The sequence below is a fragment of the Arctopsyche grandis genome, chromosome 4 (assembly GCF_051622035.1).
Source record: "Arctopsyche grandis isolate Sample6627 chromosome 4, ASM5162203v2, whole genome shotgun sequence".
NCBI lineage: Eukaryota > Metazoa > Arthropoda > Insecta > Trichoptera > Hydropsychidae > Arctopsyche > Arctopsyche grandis.
Window position 1 is genome coordinate 1,924,272 of NC_135358.1, and position 24,136 is coordinate 1,948,407.

The 24,136-nt window shown below is 36.7% G+C and overlaps 3 protein-coding genes across 5 annotated transcripts in view; 1 reads left to right on the forward strand and 2 right to left on the reverse strand.

Annotated features, from left to right (window-relative positions):
* Positions 1-8: 8 nt before the first annotated feature.
* p24-1 (transmembrane emp24 domain-containing protein) lies at positions 9-3,757 on the reverse strand. Its single transcript, XM_077428735.1, has 4 exons — positions 3,466-3,757; positions 1,806-1,923; positions 1,606-1,733; positions 9-1,501 (listed from the first exon to the last, which is right to left on the reverse strand). Exons 1-4 carry the CDS (start codon positions 3,658-3,660, stop codon positions 1,265-1,267), a joined length of 678 nt encoding a protein of 225 aa, XP_077284861.1. The 5' UTR covers positions 3,661-3,757; the 3' UTR covers positions 9-1,264.
* A 4,660-nt stretch (positions 3,758-8,417) lies between these two features.
* On the forward strand, positions 8,418-18,312 carry Vps8 (vacuolar protein sorting 8). Its single transcript, XM_077430073.1, has 12 exons — positions 8,418-8,584; positions 8,656-8,907; positions 11,257-11,443; positions 11,557-11,801; positions 11,877-12,155; positions 12,532-12,747; positions 13,224-13,445; positions 14,672-14,817; positions 14,891-15,107; positions 15,183-15,428; positions 15,493-15,726; positions 16,486-18,312. The coding sequence occupies exons 1-12, from the start codon at positions 8,489-8,491 to the stop codon at positions 17,884-17,886; spliced, it is 3,741 nt and encodes a 1,246-aa protein (XP_077286199.1). The 5' UTR covers positions 8,418-8,488; the 3' UTR covers positions 17,887-18,312.
* Positions 18,313-18,333: 21 nt separating this feature from the next.
* The window catches only part of Mnr (Membrane-bound Notch regulator), an 83,724-nt gene continuing 77,921 nt past the window's right edge, over positions 18,334-24,136 (reverse strand). For 2 of the 3 annotated variants that reach the window (XM_077430076.1, XM_077430077.1), the window contains 4 exons: positions 22,265-22,329; positions 22,035-22,172; positions 20,224-20,992; positions 18,334-19,541 (listed from right to left, as the gene is read on the reverse strand). In XM_077430076.1, coding sequence (XP_077286202.1) covers positions 19,496-19,541; positions 20,224-20,992; positions 22,035-22,172; positions 22,265-22,322 — 1,011 coding nt within the window. In that variant the 5' untranslated portion in view covers positions 22,323-22,329 and the 3' untranslated portion in view covers positions 18,334-19,495. Of the gene's footprint in view, positions 19,542-19,721; positions 20,993-22,034; positions 22,173-22,264; positions 22,330-24,136 lie in introns of those variants that run through there. The other variant, XM_077430078.1, reaches the window with a different exon arrangement.

The window sequence follows — 24,136 nt, forward strand, 5'->3', positions numbered from 1 at the left end:
TTTTATTTATAACTTTTCGTTTTGAACGGACATAAATCAAGTCACATCACAAAAAAAAAAACAAAACAAAAATATAAGGACAACCTGTATTTACAAAAATAAAGTTCGAATATGTATCGTATTGTAAATATACGATTTTACTTTATCATATAAAAATTCTAGCAGTAAGCAGAATGGACGTTCAACATTTATTGAAAGGAAATATTCAAACTTCGTACAATATATTGCAGAATAAAATAATATAAAAGAAAATCTATAGACAAAATTAACATAATTAGAAAACCTGTGAAGAAATTTATTGATATAAAAATAAAACATAAATAATCAAGTATGATTCTATATTGTACAAAACGGTGAGAATTCGCACATGTTTGTAATACATTTTAAAAATAATTTACATCAGCATATAATCCATGTATTTATGTATATATACATATGTATATTTCCAGATTAATATTGGCAGTTTCAAATCTGTTTAATACGTATTTATGACATCCGTTATATTTGAGAGTTGCATAAGTCCACTTTTCTTCATTTCGAGAAATATTTCGCAAAACATTACACATAACGTATATTCGGCTGTTCCGAGATTCTGGACATATCGAATTAAAAGAAGTGATAAGAAATTGTGACTTAAGTCAAACAAAAATAGTACTTTTGGAACTAAAAATTGGACTTTTGCCACTTTCGAATATAACAGCTCATATATTTGCGTTTTATTTCGAATTGGTATAAATAATAGATACATATAATAATTTCATACAATTTATTAAAATCAAAAAACAGTTCAAAACCACCAATATATTATAAATCTGGTACTATTGCATTTTTCCTTTAGATTTAAAAATACTATATGTTGTTTACACTGACAAAAATAAACAATCAAATGCACTAACTTAAAAATAAACTAGATTTTTGCACAACACTTCAGAATATACACACATTTACATGCATAATTGAAAAGATCTGATTATTATTATCATTTTAAACATTATAAAGTTGTAGGTTTTCGTGAGTGTAAACGAAACGTTACTATTGAATCAACACAATTTGAACATGTCCGAGGACATTGGTCTCCATCACTTTTTTTTAAACTTAAAAACTCGCAGTCTTTCTTTTCGAACTTTTCATATATATATATATATATATATATAAACTAAAACATCCTCGATAACCACCGCAACGATTTCGGCAGGCCATTTTTTTAAAATCAGTTCACAATTTATACATAGAATAATAATAAAACTAATCGAAGAATTGTACACTACATTTTTCCATATGACGTTGATGATGGTCGATCGGAGAAGAAATTCTTCAATATTAAAACTTGACCTACTGTTGTAATAACTATCGCTACAGTTTCACCTATAGACCACCAGTGAACTCTTTCGTTGATGTCTTCGGCTCGTTTACGCCCCTGAGCCTCGCGCAGTCTGTGATGAGTCTGATAATCCAATATACTATTCAACGCCCGGTGGATTTCTTGCGCTGACGATTCCAACTACAAAAAAGCATTTTTTTATATAAAAAAGACAAAAAAAACCATGAAGGTAATGTGTCAAAGTCTAAAAATATATTTAGTAGACAACGAGTGTAAAAATTCACCTGAGTTAAGACCGTAGCGTGTTCTCCGACACCGGGTAACGCTGGTTCAGGGCCAGATTGGAAATCCATATAAACAAGTTTATGCGAAAACGTACTGAATTCATTGCTGAAGCAGACTGTGTAAATTCCTGCAAAAAATATATGAATAAATTAAAACACTCCAAAAGCAAAACATATATTCGTAGTGGAAATTATATTACCAGTTATCGGCGCTGTAAATTGATGCGAATCGAATTGCATTTTAATTTGTTTATATATAATTTCTTTAGTGGGAGATTCCAAAGATACGTCGACATCGTATTGGCCTCCAGTTACAACCTGAAAAATATTAAACACCAAATATAAAGTCAGCTCATAACCGATTTAGTACAAAATTTAATGTCTATGGAAGAGGATAACCAATTTTCTGTATCTATTCAATAACGATAGTACTAAGACAAAATGTTAAATCATACTTAAACTATTAGTTCAAGTTTTGGGCTATTTTTTAACCCTTTGAATGCTGACCAACGCCAATTGGCGTTTTGCCAACAAGTCCATAGGCTTGAAAAACGCTGAAAAAGGCGTTTTATTTTGAGTATGTACAAAGTAAACAAGAATACAACCCGCTAAGCCTTTCCCAGTAGCATTGAACATGGGTTGTGTAATTCGTGTCAATATTTATAAAGACTGGTTATACCGGAATTTCTGAATTTATAACCATAGCAGAATTTCCCAATGGAAATCCCTATCTGCAGAGTATTTCAGATTGTGAGCATTACATTTTAACAACAATGAAGCAGATGCAACTAGTTTTAGAAGAATACATTCATTAATAGACTTCTCTTATTTACTTTATATTGTTGCAAGATATATTAGAGAGTATAAACACACCTTTACAAAACTCGAAATCCTCATCGGTAGTTATCTAGGGTTTGTTTTGATTAGCTACAATTTTTATACCTGCTTTCTATTGGATTTCTAAATAATTTTAATTGGAAATGTAGGCGAAATTTTCAGCGTCGAAGCTTTCAACAGAAAATACGTCAGCACTCAAAGGGTTAATGTGTATATATTCAGTGTCAGACTATCGCGACATCTTCGATTTACATGTGATTTACTTATCATATTATACATGAGTGTATGTTGTTTAGCAGGAGAACGAAGTGGCTGAAATTGTATCGTTTACGTGTAGCCGTCTAATGACTGGTAGTCTACCTGCTGACATAACTTTAATAAATCATCTCAAGAGGCATTTTTGTAAACCGTCGACGTCTAGCAAAGCGAACAAAATAATGGAGACGTCTTGGCTGAACTTGTTGTCGTGTGGATTAGCTACAATTTTTATACCTGCTTTCTATTGGATTTCTAAATAATTTTAGTTGGAAATGTAGGCGAAATTTTCAGCGTCGAAGCTTTCAACAGAAAAGACGACAGCACTCATCAGGATGGAGGGAAATCACAGCTATTCATTCAGTATTTTAAAATGATACAGTTTCAGAAGCTTAGAAGTGGCACTCATGCACAATAATAAATTTCAAATGAGAATCTTATAAGCGTATGCGTGTAAACGGTTTACAATTACACGTCGCATGCCGATACTGATAACACATTGTGAATGTCGTTCTTTCGTCACATAAACGCGATTATATATGTAGGTGTTTGGGAAGTCGTTCCGGAATCGCAAGTCGCTATCGAAGAAATGCGACGCGAGTTCTTCGGACGATTACAAGTCGGCAGTCATCAGATATCAGACATCGGTGACGTAAATTGAAATCAATAACATAACACACGGAGCAAAAGCGAGACGCGGGAAAATAAAAGGGGGCGTGCCGCTTTTGACAGCGGACAGGGGTGGGGCGGGGCGGGGAGAAGTGTCACCTGAAACTCGAGAGTGGCTGACGTGTTCTTCTGGATCTCCTGGTAGAAGCACTCGCGCGCGTTGTCGGGCAGCTCGAAGGTGAGCTCGACGCATTCGGACGAGTGGAAGAGTGAGAGGAAGGCGAGGGCAAACGCCAGCAGAAGCGCGCTGGACTTGTCGAGACGAGTCTTCGAGACTTCGCCAACAGACGCCATCTTCGATCACCGGCTGCCGCCGTTCAACTGACGTACGGCTCGCACTTGGACTAGGAGCGCTGAACGTGGCCGGAAATACACACAATCCCACCTATTCAAACAAATGCTCATTTTCACTCGATTATTCGAAATTCGAATTCTATTCTCTCTTTTCCATCATTTTTCAAAGTATAGAAGGCAGATAATATGTTGTTGCATTTGAATAGACAGTGCAATAAGGAAATAGGTGAGATCATCGACCTCGATTCGGGGTAGTACAACGGGGTTGTGCTATATTCTGTAGGAATATATTTATTTATTTGGAAAATTTACAGTTTATTAAGTTACATAGATTGATAGTAAAAAAACATAATTATGTTAAGTAAACCATTAATAATTTTCACATATAGGTAAAAAAAAGAAAAGCTCAAACATTTAAAATAAGAAACAAAAATGATAATAGAGTAAGATAGTTAGAGGAAACAAAAAGAAAAAAATAGAAATAACAGTATAATAAAAATATCAAAATAATAAGAATAATAATATGATAAAAATTATGAAATAATATAATATATAACAAAAAACAAAAAGACAAAATAAATACATCAAAATAAAAATTCATAATCACAATCGTAAATTTTCAATAAAATTAATCATCGAAAAACAAATTTGCAATAATCACTCTAGCTTGTATAGCATTAATATTAAATAAGTCAAACATAGAAATTGTTAAAATTAGTGTGTTGACGGTGGAGCTTGCACGCCAGATGAATGAGCTTCTTCCATAATTAGAAAAAGTATTAGGTATGTAAAGGAGCTCATTACATCTAGTCATTCTATTTGGCACACGCAATGATAGTCTGCTCAATAATTGAGGACAGTCGATCGGGCCGTTTAGGATGTTCAAAATTGTTGAGATGTCAGCTATCTCCCTTCTTTTGACAAGTGGAAGTAGATGCTGACACCTACAAGCATCTTCATAGGAAGTATAGGATAATCCAAAACGGCTACTGATGTACCTCAAGAATCTATTCTGAATGAATATAGCACAACTTGTGCTATTACGAATCAAAACCAGTGATCTCATACATTTATATATTTATTTATTTTACGGTCAGCAAAAAATTTACCATTTTACATAATGGAAATGGAAAAAGAAAAAAATATAAAATAAATTACAATGAAATATAAAAGATAAATCAATAACTAGAATAATGCATACATGCATGCATACACCTACACATACGTTCAATTACGGTAATTGGACTATTCGTCACATTGGGGTGGTCACAAAGACAATTTTTGCCATGAAAATCGCGAATACACAATATTTGGCACTCAAGTTCTCGTTACTATGATAGTTATCGTTAGTATGATGGACTTTTCGGCTACCAGATGTTCCGTTATAGAGATTTTAGTGACTTTGTGACGAGTAATTTGTGACCAGTAATCACCGAACCTCAATTACATACACATTTGTGCACACAGACGCATGCAATTATAAACAAACGCATATATACATGCACGTATAGGCATATGCATACATAAATATATACAAGTACACATATATTCATATATTACAAAATAAATTACATTATATTAAAAAAATATTTAAATAGAATAGATTTCATATTGCATTTACTAACAATGAATAACAAATTTCACACCAATCATCATCGCTCCTGTATAAACATGCACAACTCGAGGGCAATGTCCCCTTTGATCATTCCAGAAGAAAGAGTTCATCTTCTTCTTCTTCATGTGCCATGTCCTTCTAGAACGTCGGCAACTAGATGTCCCATTCTTATTTTGTCCATTGCTGCTCGGAACAATGCTCGGGTGCTGAGCCATGATGTTTTCCGCCTGCCCCGACTGCGTTGGCCAACGATTTTCCCCTGGATTATTGGGCGCAGGAGATCGTATTTTTCGTTCCGCATCACATGTCCGAAGTAATCCAATTTACGAAGAGTTCATCGCTCGATCGTAAAACGAACGAAACCCAACAGTGATGTCACCAGGAAACTGTAACACGTGTCCTAAGGCCTGTCACAAACACAGCCATTTCTGTTCACCACTGGTGGCGGCCACTTTTCGCTTCAGAGTATAGTGTTTTTGTGTAGTTGAAACATGGACTCCGACTCGGAAACACTCTTCGCGCTGTTGACAATACGAAGACGTCGCATTGTCAACAGCGCGAACCGTCGAACAACAGTCGAAGACTGTTGAGAGGCGAGTGGCGAGTGGCTCGTCGCTGTGTTCGTGGGAAAAAGAGGCGAGTGACGAACACTAGCTGCGAGAGCCCGCCACTGTCCCAGCGTGAAGCGAGTGGTGAGTGGTTGTGTTTGCGGGCATCCCATACAAACTCTATGAGAAATGCATTCCGCAGCTTGTGGCTGCCACCGGTGGCGATGGCGAGTGGTTGTGTGTGCGACAGGCTTAAAAGACGTTTACACGTGGAACACGACCGCATTCTTAAATGAACGACGTCCTGGCGCTGACCCCATAGCTATAAAAGACGCGCCCTGAAAACAGATCAACACACGTGTCCCGAAAACACGTGCCTCGAAAACAGGTCAAAACACGGATAAAACACGTGTCTTGAAGACGAAGACAAAGCATCTGCACACGGCACGCTTCAAGCCCGAACGTATATAAAGCGACGCACCAGCTCCAGACACTAGAGTGAACCTTTGGAGTTCAACCAGCTCACTTCTCCGAATCTCAACTTCTTTGTATATATGTACAATAACCATTGTAACAATTAAACAAAAATAAACGATCCTCTTACAAACACAAACGGTGTTTTCTTAGACCGGGACACTTTCAACACATCTGTCCCGCGTACTAAAATTCCTACACAAAGAAAAACTAAAAAGAGGAAACCTATTGTGGCGGCTCGCTATACGACATGGCTGAGTTTGGTTACCTTCCTGCGAGTGGGGACCAACTCGGCTGGGTTCGGAGAGTGGCTACTCACTCTGCCTTCAGCTGTCATAAATAAAACACGTGCATCAACATGCCAGTCGTCTCATTCGTTCAACCCCCATACTATAATTAAAAGTATCACTTTAGAATTCCATTATTCAATACACAGTTATAGGGCGGGTGATAGGTTTCGACCGATTCCCGGCCTATGGAAACACTGTTTGTGTTTGTAAGAGGATCGTTTATTTATGTTCAGTTGTTACAATGGTAAGTGTATGTACGAAGAAGTTGAGCTTCGGAGAAGTGAGCTGGCTGAACTCCAGAGGTTCACTCTGGCGTTTGGAGCTGCTGCTTCGGTTTATATACGTTCTGGATTGAAGCGTGCCGTGTGCAGATGTCTTTGTTTTCAGGACACGTATTTTGTCCGTGTGTTGACTTCAGCTCTGGGCATCGTTTGTTTTATAGCTATGGCATCGTTTGTCTTATAGCTGTGGGATCAGCGCCAGGACGTCGTTCATTTAAGAATGCGGTCACTGCAGATACAATGTATCCTTACACGTATGCCACGTGCAGACTCTTTGTCTTCAGGACACGTGTTGCAGTTGTATGATGACATCACTGTTGGGTTTCGTTCGTTTTACAATCGAGCAACGAACTCTTTCTTCTGGAATAGTCAAAGGGGACGTTGCCCTCAAGTTCTGCATGTTTGTACAGGAGCGATGATGATGCCATCGTAAGACTTGTGTATTGTTGTGAAATATATGAGATCACTGGTTTTGATTCGGAATAGCACAAGTTGTGCTATATTCCTACATAGTTTTATAATTTAGGCGTGCAGGTGTACCCCAGAAGCACGATCTAAAGGGAAACTGTGAACTGAACGGAATGTGTCATTATCTGTCATAGGAGCTTTTCTGGTTCTATGAATCACAGACTGCTGTACGAGCTGGCGGGAGAAAAAAAACTGGAGACCAGGCTGTGGTGAGGTCCTTCTTCTACGTAGACGGTTTCTGACTGTCTATGAACAGCTGCGTATGAATAGGGCGGGAGCTCCAGGAACGGTACAGCAACTACTGAGCTCGACCGCACGTGGATGAATTCTGGGGCCGGAAAACTATCTCTCGACTGTCTCTGTTGGAAGTCCGATGAAAAGAGAGACTATGACATGTAGAAATTGATATAAACAAATTAAACTACCGAGAAGAGAGCGCGTTCTTCTCGCGCACGCCCGGAAAGCTATATCTGAGGAGTGGGGGTTAGTCAGTTTAGCAGGATGCCAACCGAACCATTGGAATTACTGCCAACTGAAGGGACGATGATGAAGACGGTAATTGGACTATTCGTGACATTGGGGTGGTCACAAAGACAATTTTTGCCATGAAAATCGCGAATACGCAATATTTGGCACTCAAGTTCTCGTTACTATGATAGTTATCGTTAGTATGATGGACTTTTCGGCTGCCGGATGTTCCGTTATAGAGATTTTAGTGACTTTGTGACGAGTAATTTGTGACCAGTAATTACCGAACCGATGAAGACGTAGTGTTACATAGTACAGCAACTCATAGAGCTTCATTATGGAAACAATTTGAATAAAAATGTTACATTAAGGTCAATTGACAATAAATAAATATATTGCTATCAATTAGTAATGTTAATGAGCACAGAATATTCTCCATAATATCACGGGGTTCTTATTATTTTGTTGATACTTAAATGGCTAGTGACCCAGTAATCATAAATAACGACTGCGGCGTTCTTTTATTCACTTATATGAACCATCAGAATCATTTATTGACATGTTATTTTGAAATACTACTGAGTATATACTCGGTTGATTGAATATTGAGATTGTTGGTAGTAGTGTAAGCTGTCAGTTAATTTTGACAGGTGCCGGGTCGGTGGTACAGCACTTGCGGCTGACATGGAGGCACCGCCCCCGGGGGGGCCCCCACCCGTCGCACCCTCAGATTCGGACGCCGCATCCATTGACAGCTTTCCACCATTTGAACTTGACGAGGTTCCTCACATTGTCCCCACACGTTTATTTATCTTGCACAACTACGTACTATTTAATAAATATATCGACAGATAAACGACGAAGAATATGGCATCCCACCTGCCAATGCCGACACCGCTTCGATTTCCTTAGACGATGTACTATTCAGCGAAGACTGGTGTGAAGATGTTGAAATTGCTCTGTCTGAAGGCAGTAATAGAAACGACCTGCCAACACCGTCTCCAACTCCACCGTTCAACTCGACAGATGTGCCATCAACGGCTGGATCCTTGTTGAAATATGTATTTTTGCAAGGAGTGTCTCAGCAAATTATAACAGCTTTGGTAATTGTTTTATATTTGATATTTTTGTATTCATACCAACAGATATGTATGTTTATTTACCGACCAATTCAGTACAGGTCAATAATTTGCATTAAAAAGATGTATTGTTTCTGCATGTTCTTGAATAACTTGTCCGGATTATGACAAATATGTTAGACTTAAGATAATAATATGTATAGGTGTCGTGTCGATCAGTATGGAGATTTCAAAAAAACAAATTTTAGAATGCCAGGAGTATATGTTGTGCCTAGAGATATTTCATAAAATAAATAAACGCAAACGAGGCGCACAACCAATCAGCGTTAAGTGGTCCACGTGGATTAAGACTATTGACCAATTAGAACAACGACAATACATTCTGACCAATGGGTGCATTTTAAGCATCCACTATAGGGATTTGGCGTGACGGGCGGTCGAGTCGAGGAGACACGGGGAAACAGGGTAGCGGAGACCTGAGCGTCTGACATGTGCTCCTGATATTGAGCACCTGATTTGTGTCGGTCCTGTGTCCGATCGGCATGCGGTCGTATTTTTTTCAAATACCTTTAAATATACTTAATTTAATATTTATATTTAAATGTTTAATAAGAACAAAAAAAAAAAGTAAAAACTACCTACCTACATATAAACAATATGAAGCACCAATAGAAAAATGAATGAATTAATTAAATACATTTTTAATAGATGGCGATAAATGCTCAGAGACTTATTGCCCAAGAGGAAACATTGGTAGCAAACAGTATATATGTACATATATAGAAGTTTTTTGTTAATCTGTTATTATGTTCGTATTATATTCGTACGTTTTGTTGGCAGTGTTTATACATATGTCGAATCGAAACGACTATTATAGTACGGCGAGGATTATCTCACAGAGACACATACACAGTATAGCGTTATTATTTATTTATTTATTTAATAGTTTTGGACCATTGTGGCATTACAGGAAGAACCTAATGCGCCACAATGGCCTACATTTGAAAAAGATATAAAAACAAGTAAACTGTAAATAAAGGAAAAAAAGCAAAAGCAGAAAACATGGTAAAATAAAATAATAAAAAAAAGTAACAAAAGGAAAATAATACATCATTCAGAGAGAAAAAAATAACAAAAGTGTAAAAATTAAAAATAAAATCCATAAATCCCATTCTTTGTTTACACTGAACAAAATTAAAATAGTATATAAAAATATACAAAGGAGAAAGAAAAAGTAAAACAAAATATAAATAAAAATAAAATCACAGCGAGGCCCAAATGGAAGAGAGTAGATTAAGATTCCACTCATTCATCACATTCAAATTAAGAAAGTAATGATGAGCGCAGGTTACCAGCTAAATATTTTAAAATAACATCCGATAATCTACGCTCCCCAAGGTGGAAAATATCACATTCAGGGACAGCAGCAACGATTTCATTGAGAAGTCGAATAGCTCTTGGAATAGGAGCCATTCGAAAAAGAAGTGTGCGAGCAGCAGGTACAACCATCAAATGATGATGTCTACCACGCACATAATTATTAGGGACATAAAGTCCCAACTGTTCCAGCAACAACGGGCAGGACGTATTTCCACGCAATAGCTGGAGAACGAAACGAATTAACGAGAAGTTTCTCCGAAGTTCAAGGGAATTATACCCAAGCATGCCCAAAAGGAAAGGAGTAGGTAGTACAACACTAGTCATCTAATTTGTATTATATATATATATATATGACTAGTGTTGTACCCGATGACATAATCATAGCATGGGCACAACATAATTAAATAATTTTTTAATAGATGGCGGTAAATTCTCTGCCAAGCGGAAACATTAGAAGCGATCAGTATATATTTAAGTTTTTTTTTTGTTTATACGTTATGGCAGTGATTTAGCTGTGACGTAAATATGTATGCCGAATCGAAACGACTATTATAGTACGGCGAGCGTTATCTCAGACAGACAGACAGACAGAATAGCGATATTATATATATATATATATATATATATATATATATATATATATATATATATATATATATATATATATATATATATATATATATATATATATGTATGTGGTAGAGAATCCTGACAGATGACGCTGTTCAGGACCATGGTTGGGATGTGGCGGTTGAGGTGCGTTTTCACTCATGTTGTTTATTAAGATGATACGTGCGGAGGCTTAGCGACCAACCGCGCGGAGCACAGGTCCAACTGCGACTAACCGTTACGTCTCTACCCCTTTTCATCCCCTTCTCACAATCAGTCGTCACATACCCTTTCTCAGCCATAGCCCATACATCAGCCTTTCGTTCAATTCCAACCCTACATATATGATACATTTTCGAATTTTAATAGATGATTATATTACAGGAAAGGATAGACGCTGGTGTCGGTTGTGCCGTAGCAGCCTTCGGTGATAAAATAGGTATCGGAACATCTCATGGACTTGTCATGGCCTTCACATCGCAAGCTCTCCGATGGTGCTGTCAGCAAAATAGAGATCAAGCGGCAGTCACATCTTTAGATTATAATGACGATGGAACAAGATTGTTAGCAGGTATTTGAACATGTATGCAGAAGCGGTTTGAATGGTTCCCAAGAGTACATATGTATGTAGAGAGACTGAATAAATGTTGGAAAGCAATGAAAGCAGTTTCGTTTGCGTTTCAGGATTCGCTCGCGGTATTGTATGTATGTACGAATCTACAGAAGGAACGGTGTTGAGACGTGTTGAAGCTTGTGGCGGAGGACCTTGGGGTGTTTTGAGAGTTTGTTGGGTGCCGGTTTCTACTGGAGTAGGATCTTCAGCTGTTGTAGCCGATACGGGAGGGTCTGTTTGGCTATTGCGATTTACACGAACCCTTGGAATCAGGGGTACTAAAGTGTCATGTTTGTTCTCCGGAGCTAGGGGAGAGGTATGTTATATGAATCTAATATATTAGTATTTGGGTTTGTTTTTTTTTTTATTATGTTTTTTGATTGATTTTTAGGTTTGCGCTTTGGAGCCATTGAATGAAGGATCTGAAAGTTGGAGTGGAGTATTGGCGTTTGCAACGTTGTCTCGAGTTGTAGTCGTGTGGGGTGTGGGTGGTGCAAGCGGTACTAGGCCACGTTCTGGCTGCCAAGCTTCTTTGATTGGACCGTCTGATTGTTTGCCGTTGTTGGCTTGGCAGCCTACCGTCGCTGACCCGTCTGATAATTCTTCGAAACGATTGCGAAGTCCTATTATTCTCTGTTCGGCCCGAGGGTTGAACATTCAATTTCATCAGGTATTCAAACACCCCAATCAATTCTTCAAAGCTTATTTCCCAAGATTTCAAAGACTTTATTGCTGATATTCAGCGTGTCCTGTTGACACATAGACCTCCTGCAGACCTTTCCATATTCCTCTCCACCCTGCCATCCTTGTCCATAAAGGGCCTGCAGCTTGTTTCAGGTCATCTGACCATCTTATCCTCTGTCTGCCTCTTTTTCTTTTTGCTTTATAGCATGGGATCCATTCTGTTATTGCTCTTGACCATTTATCTTTCTTTTCTCTGATCATGTGACCGGTCCCTATCTGTCCAAGAACAGATCGGGACGTGCCTTACAATATCTTCAAAGTTTATATGTATCTATAATTACAGATTGTAAATAACGTTGCAGGTACGATGGGGTAGTACGGGTCCAAAGATGACACCGATGAAATGCCCCAAGACTTTTACTCATAAAACAACTGCTGTGCGTTGGCTTGGGGCTCGCCGACTCGCTATATTAGACGCCAGAGAAACTCTTCATCTTTGGGAAACCGGTGCAAACGCCGTGGTTGACGTGTTGGACCTTTCAAACTCGCAACTCGTATATGCAAACGCACACTTTAAGGTAATTTTTGAAGACATTGTATTGCATTGGTTATACTTTTGTTACGTACACCGCCGAGTAAGTGCAATCGGATTAGGCCGAGTAGCATCCCAGACACTGTGTGACCGTTATAATTGGTTTCAAGGATTATCTCCAGACTAAGTGCAAGTAGGCTAAACAATGGCCACCGAATTGGCGTAGTAAGCGGCACCCGGTCCCTTGTCAGAGGTGACCGATAGCGTGGGACTGAGTGTCGTGGGTATACATATCCGGGTACATGCCTAAACAATAGGGAAGTAACCGGACGTCGAAGATGCTCTGAGCGACCTGTCCGTTATAAGGCGGTACTTAGGCGATATCAAGACATTCTGGCCGGAGCACTGGTAGTGCGTGTATCTCATTAATCATCAATAAATGCTGTGATACGACTTTGGCCTTTTACTTGGATCCTCCACCCACCCCTACGCAACACTTTTATAAATTTTAATGCATTTCAGGGCGTGGCTACTGGTGGTAAAGTGTCTGAAGCTTTGGCTCGTGCTGGTGCTGGAGCTTTAGGCGGTTCCGTTACCAATGACTGTGTCACTGGTGCGTTGCTGCTCTTAGGCAGGACTGGATTGACTAGAATTACCGCTAGAACTACCCTCGCTGCTGCTCATCATCATGCAGACATGGGAAGATGGGTGCAAGCTTTAGAAACTATTCTTTATCGTTATAAGGTACAAAACAATTCAACTTCAGTAAATGCTCCCGAAGAAAGAAAGTTTGTTTTGGTTTAGTAAGGTATGGATAGTTTGAGGACTGAGAAGTATGGAATGCAGTATATTTGATACACGAGAAGAGATAGTGGAAACAAATCTTTGTCTAATCGAATCATTATTTAATGAAGTGAGCGAATCAATTGAATTGGGTTGAAGTTGATCGAAATATCTTTTATATTGAGATCTGAGGAAAGGTCGCTAAAAATATATCGGATCAATTTGAGAAAGGCAGTGAAGATATGCTCCTTTTTGGGAACTTTATTAAAAACATATATTTTTTTGTGGTTATAAAATGGATTGGAGATGTACTCAATTGGTATAAAATAGAATGTATAGTAGAAGAAAGTTAGAAGTGTGTTGAGCTGAAATTATATTGAGTGTGACCAGGTCCGGCTTGAGGGTATATGACACCCCCTAATCAGATTGGTTTCAGCGCCCCCCCTCCCCTTAAATTTTTAAACAATAAATTTCATGAAAGTTCTTGAAATTTAATGTTGAAGAAAAATATATTAAGACAAAAAAAATTAAATTAAAATGTTTATTATAAATAGGCACGTTTTTTGTATAAAATAAAATAAAATACGGATAACTATGAATAAATTCGGTAATGAAGACATTAATTTATATTCAACAATGAATTGACGAATTTTATATTGACATTTCTTCTTTCGAATATGATTGGTTAAGATATTTAATTTCATGAAGCAAATCCATCCCTGATATATATGTATATATATACATTTCAGCGGTATTTTATATAAAATACAATTCCAAATTACCATTTGTACCGATGACATTCTGCTGTTTTACAAGTTTTATTCGTGAGTAGTTGATATTTGACTGTCAACTTCCTGCGTTCCTTGTAAATTATAATATTTTACAATCAGTATTGTTACTTTGAGTAGAAACATTAAGTTGAATATAGAATGTTTTATAAGTTAATAGAAAGCTAAATAATTTTTTCAATTTAATAATCAAAAAAATAAAAATGGGGGCGCCTCAAAGCGCCCCTTGTCTATAGCGTCCTAGGCACGTATCTATGTAGTCTGCTGCAACTTTAAGCCAGCCCTGAGTATGACCCAAAGTAGGGAAGAATGCTAACTTGTTGTATACATATGTATGTAGGTCTGATGTTGATTAAACTTTAAACAGTTCCAAGTATTATGTATTTACGTGTATTGCAGTCTTTGGAAGGCTTTCCGGCATTACAAACTTGTCTGACACAACGATCTAAATCTCTATTTTCACGACTAGCCGAAAATCCAGTACAATTGACAGATCGCGCCACAGCCTTAACAACGATTGATGTTTGCGTTCAAATGGATTTGCTGTAAGTATCAAATGAAACTACTAATTCCTACTGATTTATAAATATTATATGTATACTATTACATTTTTTTTAGTGAATTTTTGTGGAGTACTTTGTGGGATTCTGCGGCAGTTTCGAAATGCGAAGAAACGCTCATAGTATTAGCGTGTAAAAGGGCATCCGAAGGGTTATTGCCATCTATCTCACCTGGCGCTTGTCAGACACTTGTAAACTACATGATCATTCATGATCCGCAAAGTCTTCAAAAAGCGCTTTTACACATTCCTTTAAAATGTATGGACCTTCATCAGGTATGAAGATTTTACTTTTAAGTTTTATATAATATGATGTAGTTGATTATATGTATAAGTTATGGCATCGTTAAGGTACTGAGCGAATGTCGACGGCTGGAATTGTGGTCGGCTTGGGTAAGAGTGACGGCGGCTACGGCACCGGATGATCCCGCTTTACCGTTGAGAGATCTCCTTCCTCTGCTTGGGCCACAGTGCAGAAAAGGTAGCCATTCCTGCCCTGGAGACGTGCTGTTGTTATATACCGCTGATTGTTTCGCCGGTAGATTGTTTCCAACTGGTTCCGTATCGATATCAGAACGTCCTCATATCGGTCAAGAAGTAAGTGCCTAGAATGAAAATAGTTCCACTCGCCGATAGATTGTAATGAAGTTTGGTTTTTAAGGTGTTGAGGTGTTTGTTGTATGATCCAGTCGATGAATTAGAAACCACCGCTGTTAGATTGCCGCATTTACGTGCTCTCTTACTCCACGACACTGGTTCGACTCTTCGCATGCTCGAGATGTCGTTCTCCTCGGGTCCTTTCACGGGCCCGTTGGGAAAACAGAAACGTTTGTCAATGGCACTCGCTTTGCACAATGTTTTGCATATATCTATGGAAGAGGATAACCAATTTACGGTATGTATTCAATAATGATTTGTATGTGGCTGTTGCGATAGATCTAAGATAAAATGTTAAATCATACTCAAACTATTAGTTGAAGACTTGGGTTGTTTTTTTTAACCCTTTGAATGCTGACTAACGCCGATTGGCGTTTTGCCAACAAGTCCATAGGTCTGAAAAACACCGATATTGTATTTTGAGTATAATATAAACAACAATACTACCGGCTAAGCCTTTCCAGGTAGCATTGAACATGGGTCGTGTAATCGGTGTTATTCATTTGTCAACGTTTATAAAGAGTGGCTTACACTGGAATTTCTGAATTTATAATCATAGCAGAATTTGCCGATGGAAATCCCTAGCTGCCGAGTATTTTATATTGTTGCTTGGCATTTAAATTGTGAGCATTACATTTTAACAACAATGAAGAAGAAGGAACTAGTTTTGGAAAAATACATTCATTAATAGACTTCTTTTGCTTATTTTATATTGTTGTAAGATATAATAGAGAGTCTAAACACATCTTTACAAAACTCGAAATCCTCGGCGGTAGTTATCTAGGGTTTGTTTGGATTAGCTACAATTTTTATACCTGGAATTCGAAATAATTCTAGTTGGAAATTTTGGCGAAATTTTCAGCGTAGTGGGCTTTCAACAGAAAAGACGTCAGCATTCAAAGGGTTAATATATTATTCAGTGTCAGACTATCGCGACATCTTCGATTTACATGTGATTTACTTATCATATTATACATGAGTGTATGTTGTTTTGCAGGAGAACGAAGTGGCTGAAATTGTATCGTTTACTTGTAGCCGTCTAATGACTGGTAGTCTACCTGCCGACATAACTTTAATAAATCATCTCAAGAGGCATTTTTCTAAGCCGTCGACGTCTAGCAAAGCGAACAAAATAATGGAGACGTCTTGGCTGAACTTGTTGTCGTGTGGACAAAATGTGACGAATCATTTACCCCACAATGAAATGCTAGAATTAGCTCAGACCACCAAGCGTTTAAAAGTCGAACGGTTTCTAAAAGAGAAGGTGCACGATTTCGAAGGAGTCTTAGAAACGTTTTTGAACGACGTCGATACTGAAGTAGAAATGTTTGCGTATTTAGAAAAACACGCAGCTAAAGAAGAGAGAATGATTGCGAAGCAGGTTATAAGTGCTGGAAAGCGTTTAGCCGGACAGTGGCCAGAACACATGTCACAATTCCTGTTGAATCACTTTCCAGAGCTGATACCCACCGTGCTAGCGACTTTGGGCAACGAAGAGTCTGCTTTGAAATTCACGGAAGTGCTCTATAAACAGGACGCTTTGGATGCGGATCTCGCCACGAAGCATTTGAATTTACTTTGCGTACTGAAGCCAGAGTCTGTATTGGATTTTTTAAACGACCCACCGTCTACGCTGCTGCCTGATGCTGCATTGCACCTCATCCGGAAGTATGAGATACACAAAGCCGAACCAAAGTGTCTCGAAGCGGCCGGAGATTTGAGCGCTGCACTCAAGATTGCCATTCAATTGATGCTAAACGCCAAAGAGAAAAAAGATAGGGAACAGTTAGCTGGTGATGCTTATGCGCTCTGCACCAGGGTTGCAAAACTATCGGGGCCTGAAGAAGCCGAATCGTTTTGGCGGCAGCTTATAGAAGGCGTGTCAAATTTGCCGGAACCACCAGGTCCTCCGTTGCCGGCGTTGTTGTTGGAAGGTGCTGCTTATCATTTGCCGTTGCCATGGTTGGTCGGAAAGCTGTGTAGTCGTGGAGGTAATACGGGAGCTCTTCGCGGAGCTTTGATCAGTCTTTTGGGTGCTGCTAAAGATAATGCTGAAGCTATGAGTGCTGCCGCTCGTCTCACCGGGTCTGAATTGCACAAGGCTCTCGCGACAGCTTTGAGAGGGAAGCGGGTGCTACCTGTCTTCTCGACAGTCTGCGGTTATTGTCACCATCCACTTCATTCCCATTCGATGGTGCGTGCCTATTGTTGCGGTCATGCTTTCCACGTTGAATGTGACCCGGAGTCGGGTCAGTGCGGCCGTTGCGGAATGGTCGCTAGTGAAATTCGCACAGTTCGAACTCCTCAGAGCAATGCTCCGGTCCACACGGAGCCGCCTCAACAGTTTCCGCTGTGGATTGTTGCTCCACCGAGGCCCGATCTGGAAGGAATCATTTAATGCATTCATTTTGTTTCACGTTATTATACTAGTTGAATTATTTACATATCCTGTATTTTATGTGTTATATATTTTTTGCTTATTTTATTATTATATAAATTGTACGTTGCAATAACTCTGTGATAAATTATTTATAAGGTTTGCTACTTTGAGTTTTGTTTAATATGCAATGTTGTATGTATATAAACATGAATTAAAAAATAATAATATATGCAAATTGTATTTCAGTCATTTGCTCTTATAATTTTTCTATAGATAAATGCTCTGTCTATGTTATTGGTGTATTGTGATGTTTTATTATTTCTATTGAGCTAAAATGAAATAAAATGAAACCCTCCCTATTTTGTAATCAAAATTGTAAAGTTACATTATTATAATGTATATATACATATATCTGCCTATAATGAAAATGTTAATAAAAATCAAAATGTATTAGTTTTTTTATTTAATTAAACAACCATCGAAGTTTACACATATTTTTTTAATATACATATGTACATACATACATACATACATACATACTTAAATCACAAAAGCTCGAGTATATGAAAGAGATATCAAAATATCTGACCAGTGGAAGTAAAGATTCCTAAACATTGATATACCAGTAAAAAGAGTGACTTTAGATATACATTTTATCATGTCATTTAAACAAGTACCATCCACACATTCTGAAGAAGTTAGTATATACTTAATATAAAATTATTTCAAAATAATATGATTATTTGTAAATAGTAGATGTAAGAAACGATGTTTAAGGAACATTGATAACAGTCTGGAGGCGGGAAAACATTGGTGCTACAGTTTCAGAATTTTTTTTCGTACCCTAGCAATATGACGAAACATCCTATGAGGTTTTTTTGATGTAAAATTGTTCCATTTATCTATATGTGAATTAAAAAAATAAAATACTAAAACTAAGCTTAAATTTTAAAAAAACCTTCGAAAATCAGGAAAATTTACGATTTTCACAAATTTGAATGGGCTGGTGGCAGTGCAAATATATTTTTTAGAATTATTATATTATTTTTTAAGGATTTCCCACGATATACGACTAGAGTTGTTTCAAAATTCGCTGATTTAGATGTGCCCAAATAAATGTGCAATAATTGAAACGAATATGTATAGTTCACATATTTTATTAGTGTTTTTATAATTAATATCAAAATTTCTGAAAAATATAATTATATTACATATTTGGACGGTAATTTATTTACGGGAGGTAACTATAATGTTAACTTAAAAATGCACCACATACATGTACAATACTTATGAACAAAATCAACAATAAGAAAATAAAAACAAGAAAATTAACATTATGACTATTGGGTAAATGTTAGTTTTTTAAATTTCTCTTAAGAATAAACTAATATACTTGTTATGTAAAAACTGTCATGTTTTGAGTTTTCACTAAAAAAAGAGAGAATAGGATTACGGAACTATGTAATTAAAATATAATATATTTTTTTAAATGAAATAATAAACAAATTGTAATAATCATTAATTACTACAACATGTACATATTCTATTTTGTATAGAAATATCACATTTTTTGTATACTATATGTAATTGTACATTTTTACATAGATTAAAAAAAAATTATATTAATTTATAGCACTGCTTTTAAGGAGAACATTAGCACTGCGCTGATCAACCTGAAAAATAAAACGAAAATGTAATTTTTTCATTGTACTGAATAACTTTACAAATATTCAGTTTTAATACAGATTTACCTTTATTTGGTTTATATTGAAGTGTTAAATTACATATACGTATATAGTATTATGTGTTACACTTTAAACCACCCACAAGAGTTATTTTATTTTAATATTTTTATAATTGATTATCAAAAAAGAAAAAAACACACAAAAATAACATGCAAGTTAATTGTAAGAAAATTTTCCAATTCAAAGCATTTCAAATGATTCGCTTAGTAAGAAATAGGTGTAAAATATTTGTGTCAAAATGTGCGAGCGCTGTGAATAAATATAATAATAAAAAAGAAATATCAACAAATAAAATGAAACAAAAATAGAATATACCACTACTTTATTCGTTAATTAAATAAAATATACATAAAGCAAATAATAATTGAAATTTTATTATAAATTTCAACTTGACAGATTGCCGTTAAATAATTGTGCAGATTAAAATATAAATAAAAATCATAAACTAGGAAATTATTAATTAAAAAAAGTAATTAGATTTATGAGCTTTGATTTAAAATAGCTGAGGAATAAAGCGTCAGAAATATGTAAATATGCCAAACAAGGATAATAAACACAGCCACCGAAATAAACCAAAGCCACACACCCGGAAGTAGTTTTCATTATTTACCCGAATGTCCATCCATAGCTGTTGGGTTTTCTGGTTGTGGCCGCACTCCGACCAGCTTGATTCTGTCCATAGTTCTTCGCGTAGTATCCGCTCTGCAAATTGGATTGTCCTTGCGTATTGGACGGCTGACTGTACGACGGATTGTAGCTTCCTGGTCTTTGATAGCCTGGATTGTTTTGACCGTACGGGTTGGAAGGGTTGCCGTAAGGATTGGAAGGGTTGCCGTAAGGATTGGAGGGGTTTCCGTATGGATTAGGATTCGAGTTTCTGTTTTCTATCAAGCCTGGCCTGGTGAAGGATGGGTTGAACGATGGAAGTCCACCTTTGGTGAAATTACTCAAAATATTTGTAAGAATGGAAGATATTGGATTAGTGTTTCCGTCCTTATTGCCGCCAAAGCCGAATGCACTTCCGAATGAGCCGAGTATATTTGAAAGGCCACCGCCGGGCGAGCCTCCACCACCGGATGAACCTCCGTATCCTCCGCTAGAAGAACCTCCATAAGGAGACCCTCCATATGGAGAGCCTCCACCGCCGGAAGAGCCTCCATAGTGAGAGCCTCCACCTCCGCCTGATGATCCTCCGTAATAACCACCACCACCACCACCACCACCATTACTGCCACCGAAAGATGATCCCCTTGGTGGAGCTGGAGGAGGATAATTTGGAGTATCGTCATATCTTGGGGGAGATACTGGCGGTGCAGCTGGTCTTATGTCGGCTATTGGCTTTGGTGTCGTTGGTTTGGCCATTGGCACATTGTGTGATTCTGAAAGAACATAATACATAAAATACATTGGTAAATCGACTAAGAACACATTGTTATGTAATGAATATCTTACAACCTATGTATGTACTTATATTACTCTTTATTCCCGCTTGTTGTTTGATCTCGATTCTTTGAGCGCACGTTTAATTGATATTTTCCTTTAAGGTTATTTATGAGACTTTCAAAACCTTTATTGTTTTAGCTACATTTTTCTCACGACTCGTGTTCCCCTCAAATATCATTATCCCTCTTAATCTGCACAACGAATTGTGTGTATCTACCCTCAAGGGATACATATGCAAATACTAAAATATTGTTTTTAATTAATTTTATTGCTTTAGCTGCATTTTTCTCACGAATTGTGTTTCCCTCAAAATTCCTTTTAAATCTGCATGACTAATTGTGTGTATCCACAAAACCATTTCTCGATACATTCAAGGGACGGTAATTGGACTATTCGTCACATTGGGGTGGTCACAAAGACAATTTTTGCCATGAAAATCGCGAATACACAATATTTGGCACTCAAGTTCTCGTTACTATGATAGTTATCGTTAGTATGATGGACTTTTCGGCTGCCAGATGTTCCGTTATAGAGATTTTAGTGACTTTGTGACGAGTAATTTGTGACCAGTAATCACCGAACCCAAGGGACACATATGTCAAAATATTAAAATCTTAAAATATTGTTTTTAATTAACTTGATTGCATTTCTACATTTTTCCCACGAATTGTGTTCCCCTCAAATATTATTTTCCCACTGCTAATCACCAGCTGGTTTACCAAACTGTGATTGGTTGAAAATTGTTACCCTTATTGAATATATGCTCATGTTAATCATATTGAAGATCACTTGCGATTAAACTGCCCCTCACACTCGTCCCCGTAACAACATTAATTGAAATACTTTGTAATGACATTGATATTATACATATAATATGTATAATAAAGTGGTGTTATCCAATTTTTGTAACGACGAATTTAGAAACCTGGTGGATGACTACTTGATATGTATATATATGTGTGTGGAATAATAATGTACCTGAATCAGAGGCTGTCTTCTTCTTGCAAGTTGGATACAGACCGCAATCGCTGGTTCTGGCTATCGAGCATGGATCCTCAGCCATCATACATACTTCACTATTCAAACATCCTATGTCTTTACAAGTTCTTCCATATTCTGAAAATATGAATAATATAGCGTATAATCGGGGTAGTTTGCACTTGGAATTAATATTTACATATTATAATAACAACATAAAAAATACTAACTGGAAAAACCATTTGCAGATATTGCTAAAAGTAGGCAAACGGATATAGTTGACCACATTTTGAACCTGTAAAAAAATTTTAAAATAAATATGAATACACGTAATTTATTTTGTGTTGTTGTGTTATCATAGACTACCGTTGTCGGTGGCAATTGAATTGCACGAATACAATGCGAGTGAACGTTATTCATCACGTACGATTCATCCTCGTTGAGGTGTACGGTGTTGGAATGAACATTTACCATTCAAAAGCATGTTTAAATTGATTAATTCAAGGCGATGATAATATTATGGTTTGATTGTTGAGCAAAAATTTGAATAAATCTACACATGTTCATATTTTGAGAGGAAGAATACGAACAAAACTAAATATAATGACACATGAATCAAACTACAATATATAAACATATCAATAGATAAATGTTAAAACGGGCAGGTATTCATTGATCAATATTTAATTTAAGTGATCAGTATTCACTTATTAATATTAGACGTATTCAAAATAGCCTAATCTAACTACGACATAAATATTTATAATATACTGACAATAATATATGTATACTAACTAATTAATTTTTCAATACTGTTAAGTTTTATGATTGTTGTGGATTCTGTCTATTAGTTACTTTGAATCAATTCTGATTTATATTTCTCGTGAAAGAAAACATATCGAATATTTTTCGACATCATTTTGGATGGCGTTCAAGAAATCTGACGATATTCTAGTCTTTAAATAACAAATTAGTAATGGGAATTTAAAGCATAGCACATTTAACAAGTATAAGATCAAGGAGAGTCAGACACCATAAAATTTTGGCACAAAAATGTTAGTTTTCTTTTAAGTAGAAGTGTATTGTGTACAAATTGTACTGTATACTATGTAAATTGTGTTGAATGGATGTAATTTGACACGTTCACAATGTAGTGTGGTTACTGAAACACACCTAGTTTTATTTATAATCTGAAAATCAATACAATTTCGAACCAACTATAACTTCGAGTGAAGAAAAAAATAATGTAAGTCAATTGATTCCACCTTCAACGTTGGAGAAGTAATTAATTAATTGGTTAGTATATATTATATACAATTATCTGTACGTAGTCTTAGAAAAAATTACAAAAACCAACGCTTCAATGAAACAAAAAACTTCATACAGTTTTTATTCATAAAATCTGAAAGTAAACTTATATAAAATTAGGTGATACCACTTTTCAATGTCAATTTGATATGAAAAAGGCTCAATTTTAAATGAAAAAGGCTCAATTTGGAATGAGAAACCTATATAACATACTATTACAATAGGTTTTTGAGCTCTTTTTCCAATTACGCTGTACATATTAACATTATAATAATATAATACTGTTGCATAGGGGTGGGTCGAGGATCCAAGTTATTGATGATTAAGGAGATAATCATCAAATTTATTGATGATTAAGGAGATACACGCGCTGGCAGTGCTCCGTCCAGAATGTCTTGATATCGCCTAAGTACCGCCTTATAACGGACAGGTCGCTCAGAGCATCTTCGACGTCCGGTTACTTCCCTATTTTTTAGGCATGTACCCGGATATGTATTCCCACGACACTCAGTCCCACGTTATCGGTCACTTCTGAGAAGGGACCAATAGCGGCCAATTCGGTGGCCATTGTTTAGCCTACTTGCACTTAGTCTGGAGATAATCCTTGAAACCAATTATAACGGTCACACAGTCTCTGGGATGCTACTCGGCCTAATCCGATTGCACTTACTCGGTGGTTTACGTAACAATACTATGATTACTAACAAAATTAATTTAAAATTGTAAAATAGAAAATGATCAGTAGATCAGTAGCTATTAAAATAGATATAAGATGTATTATGAACATAATTTAG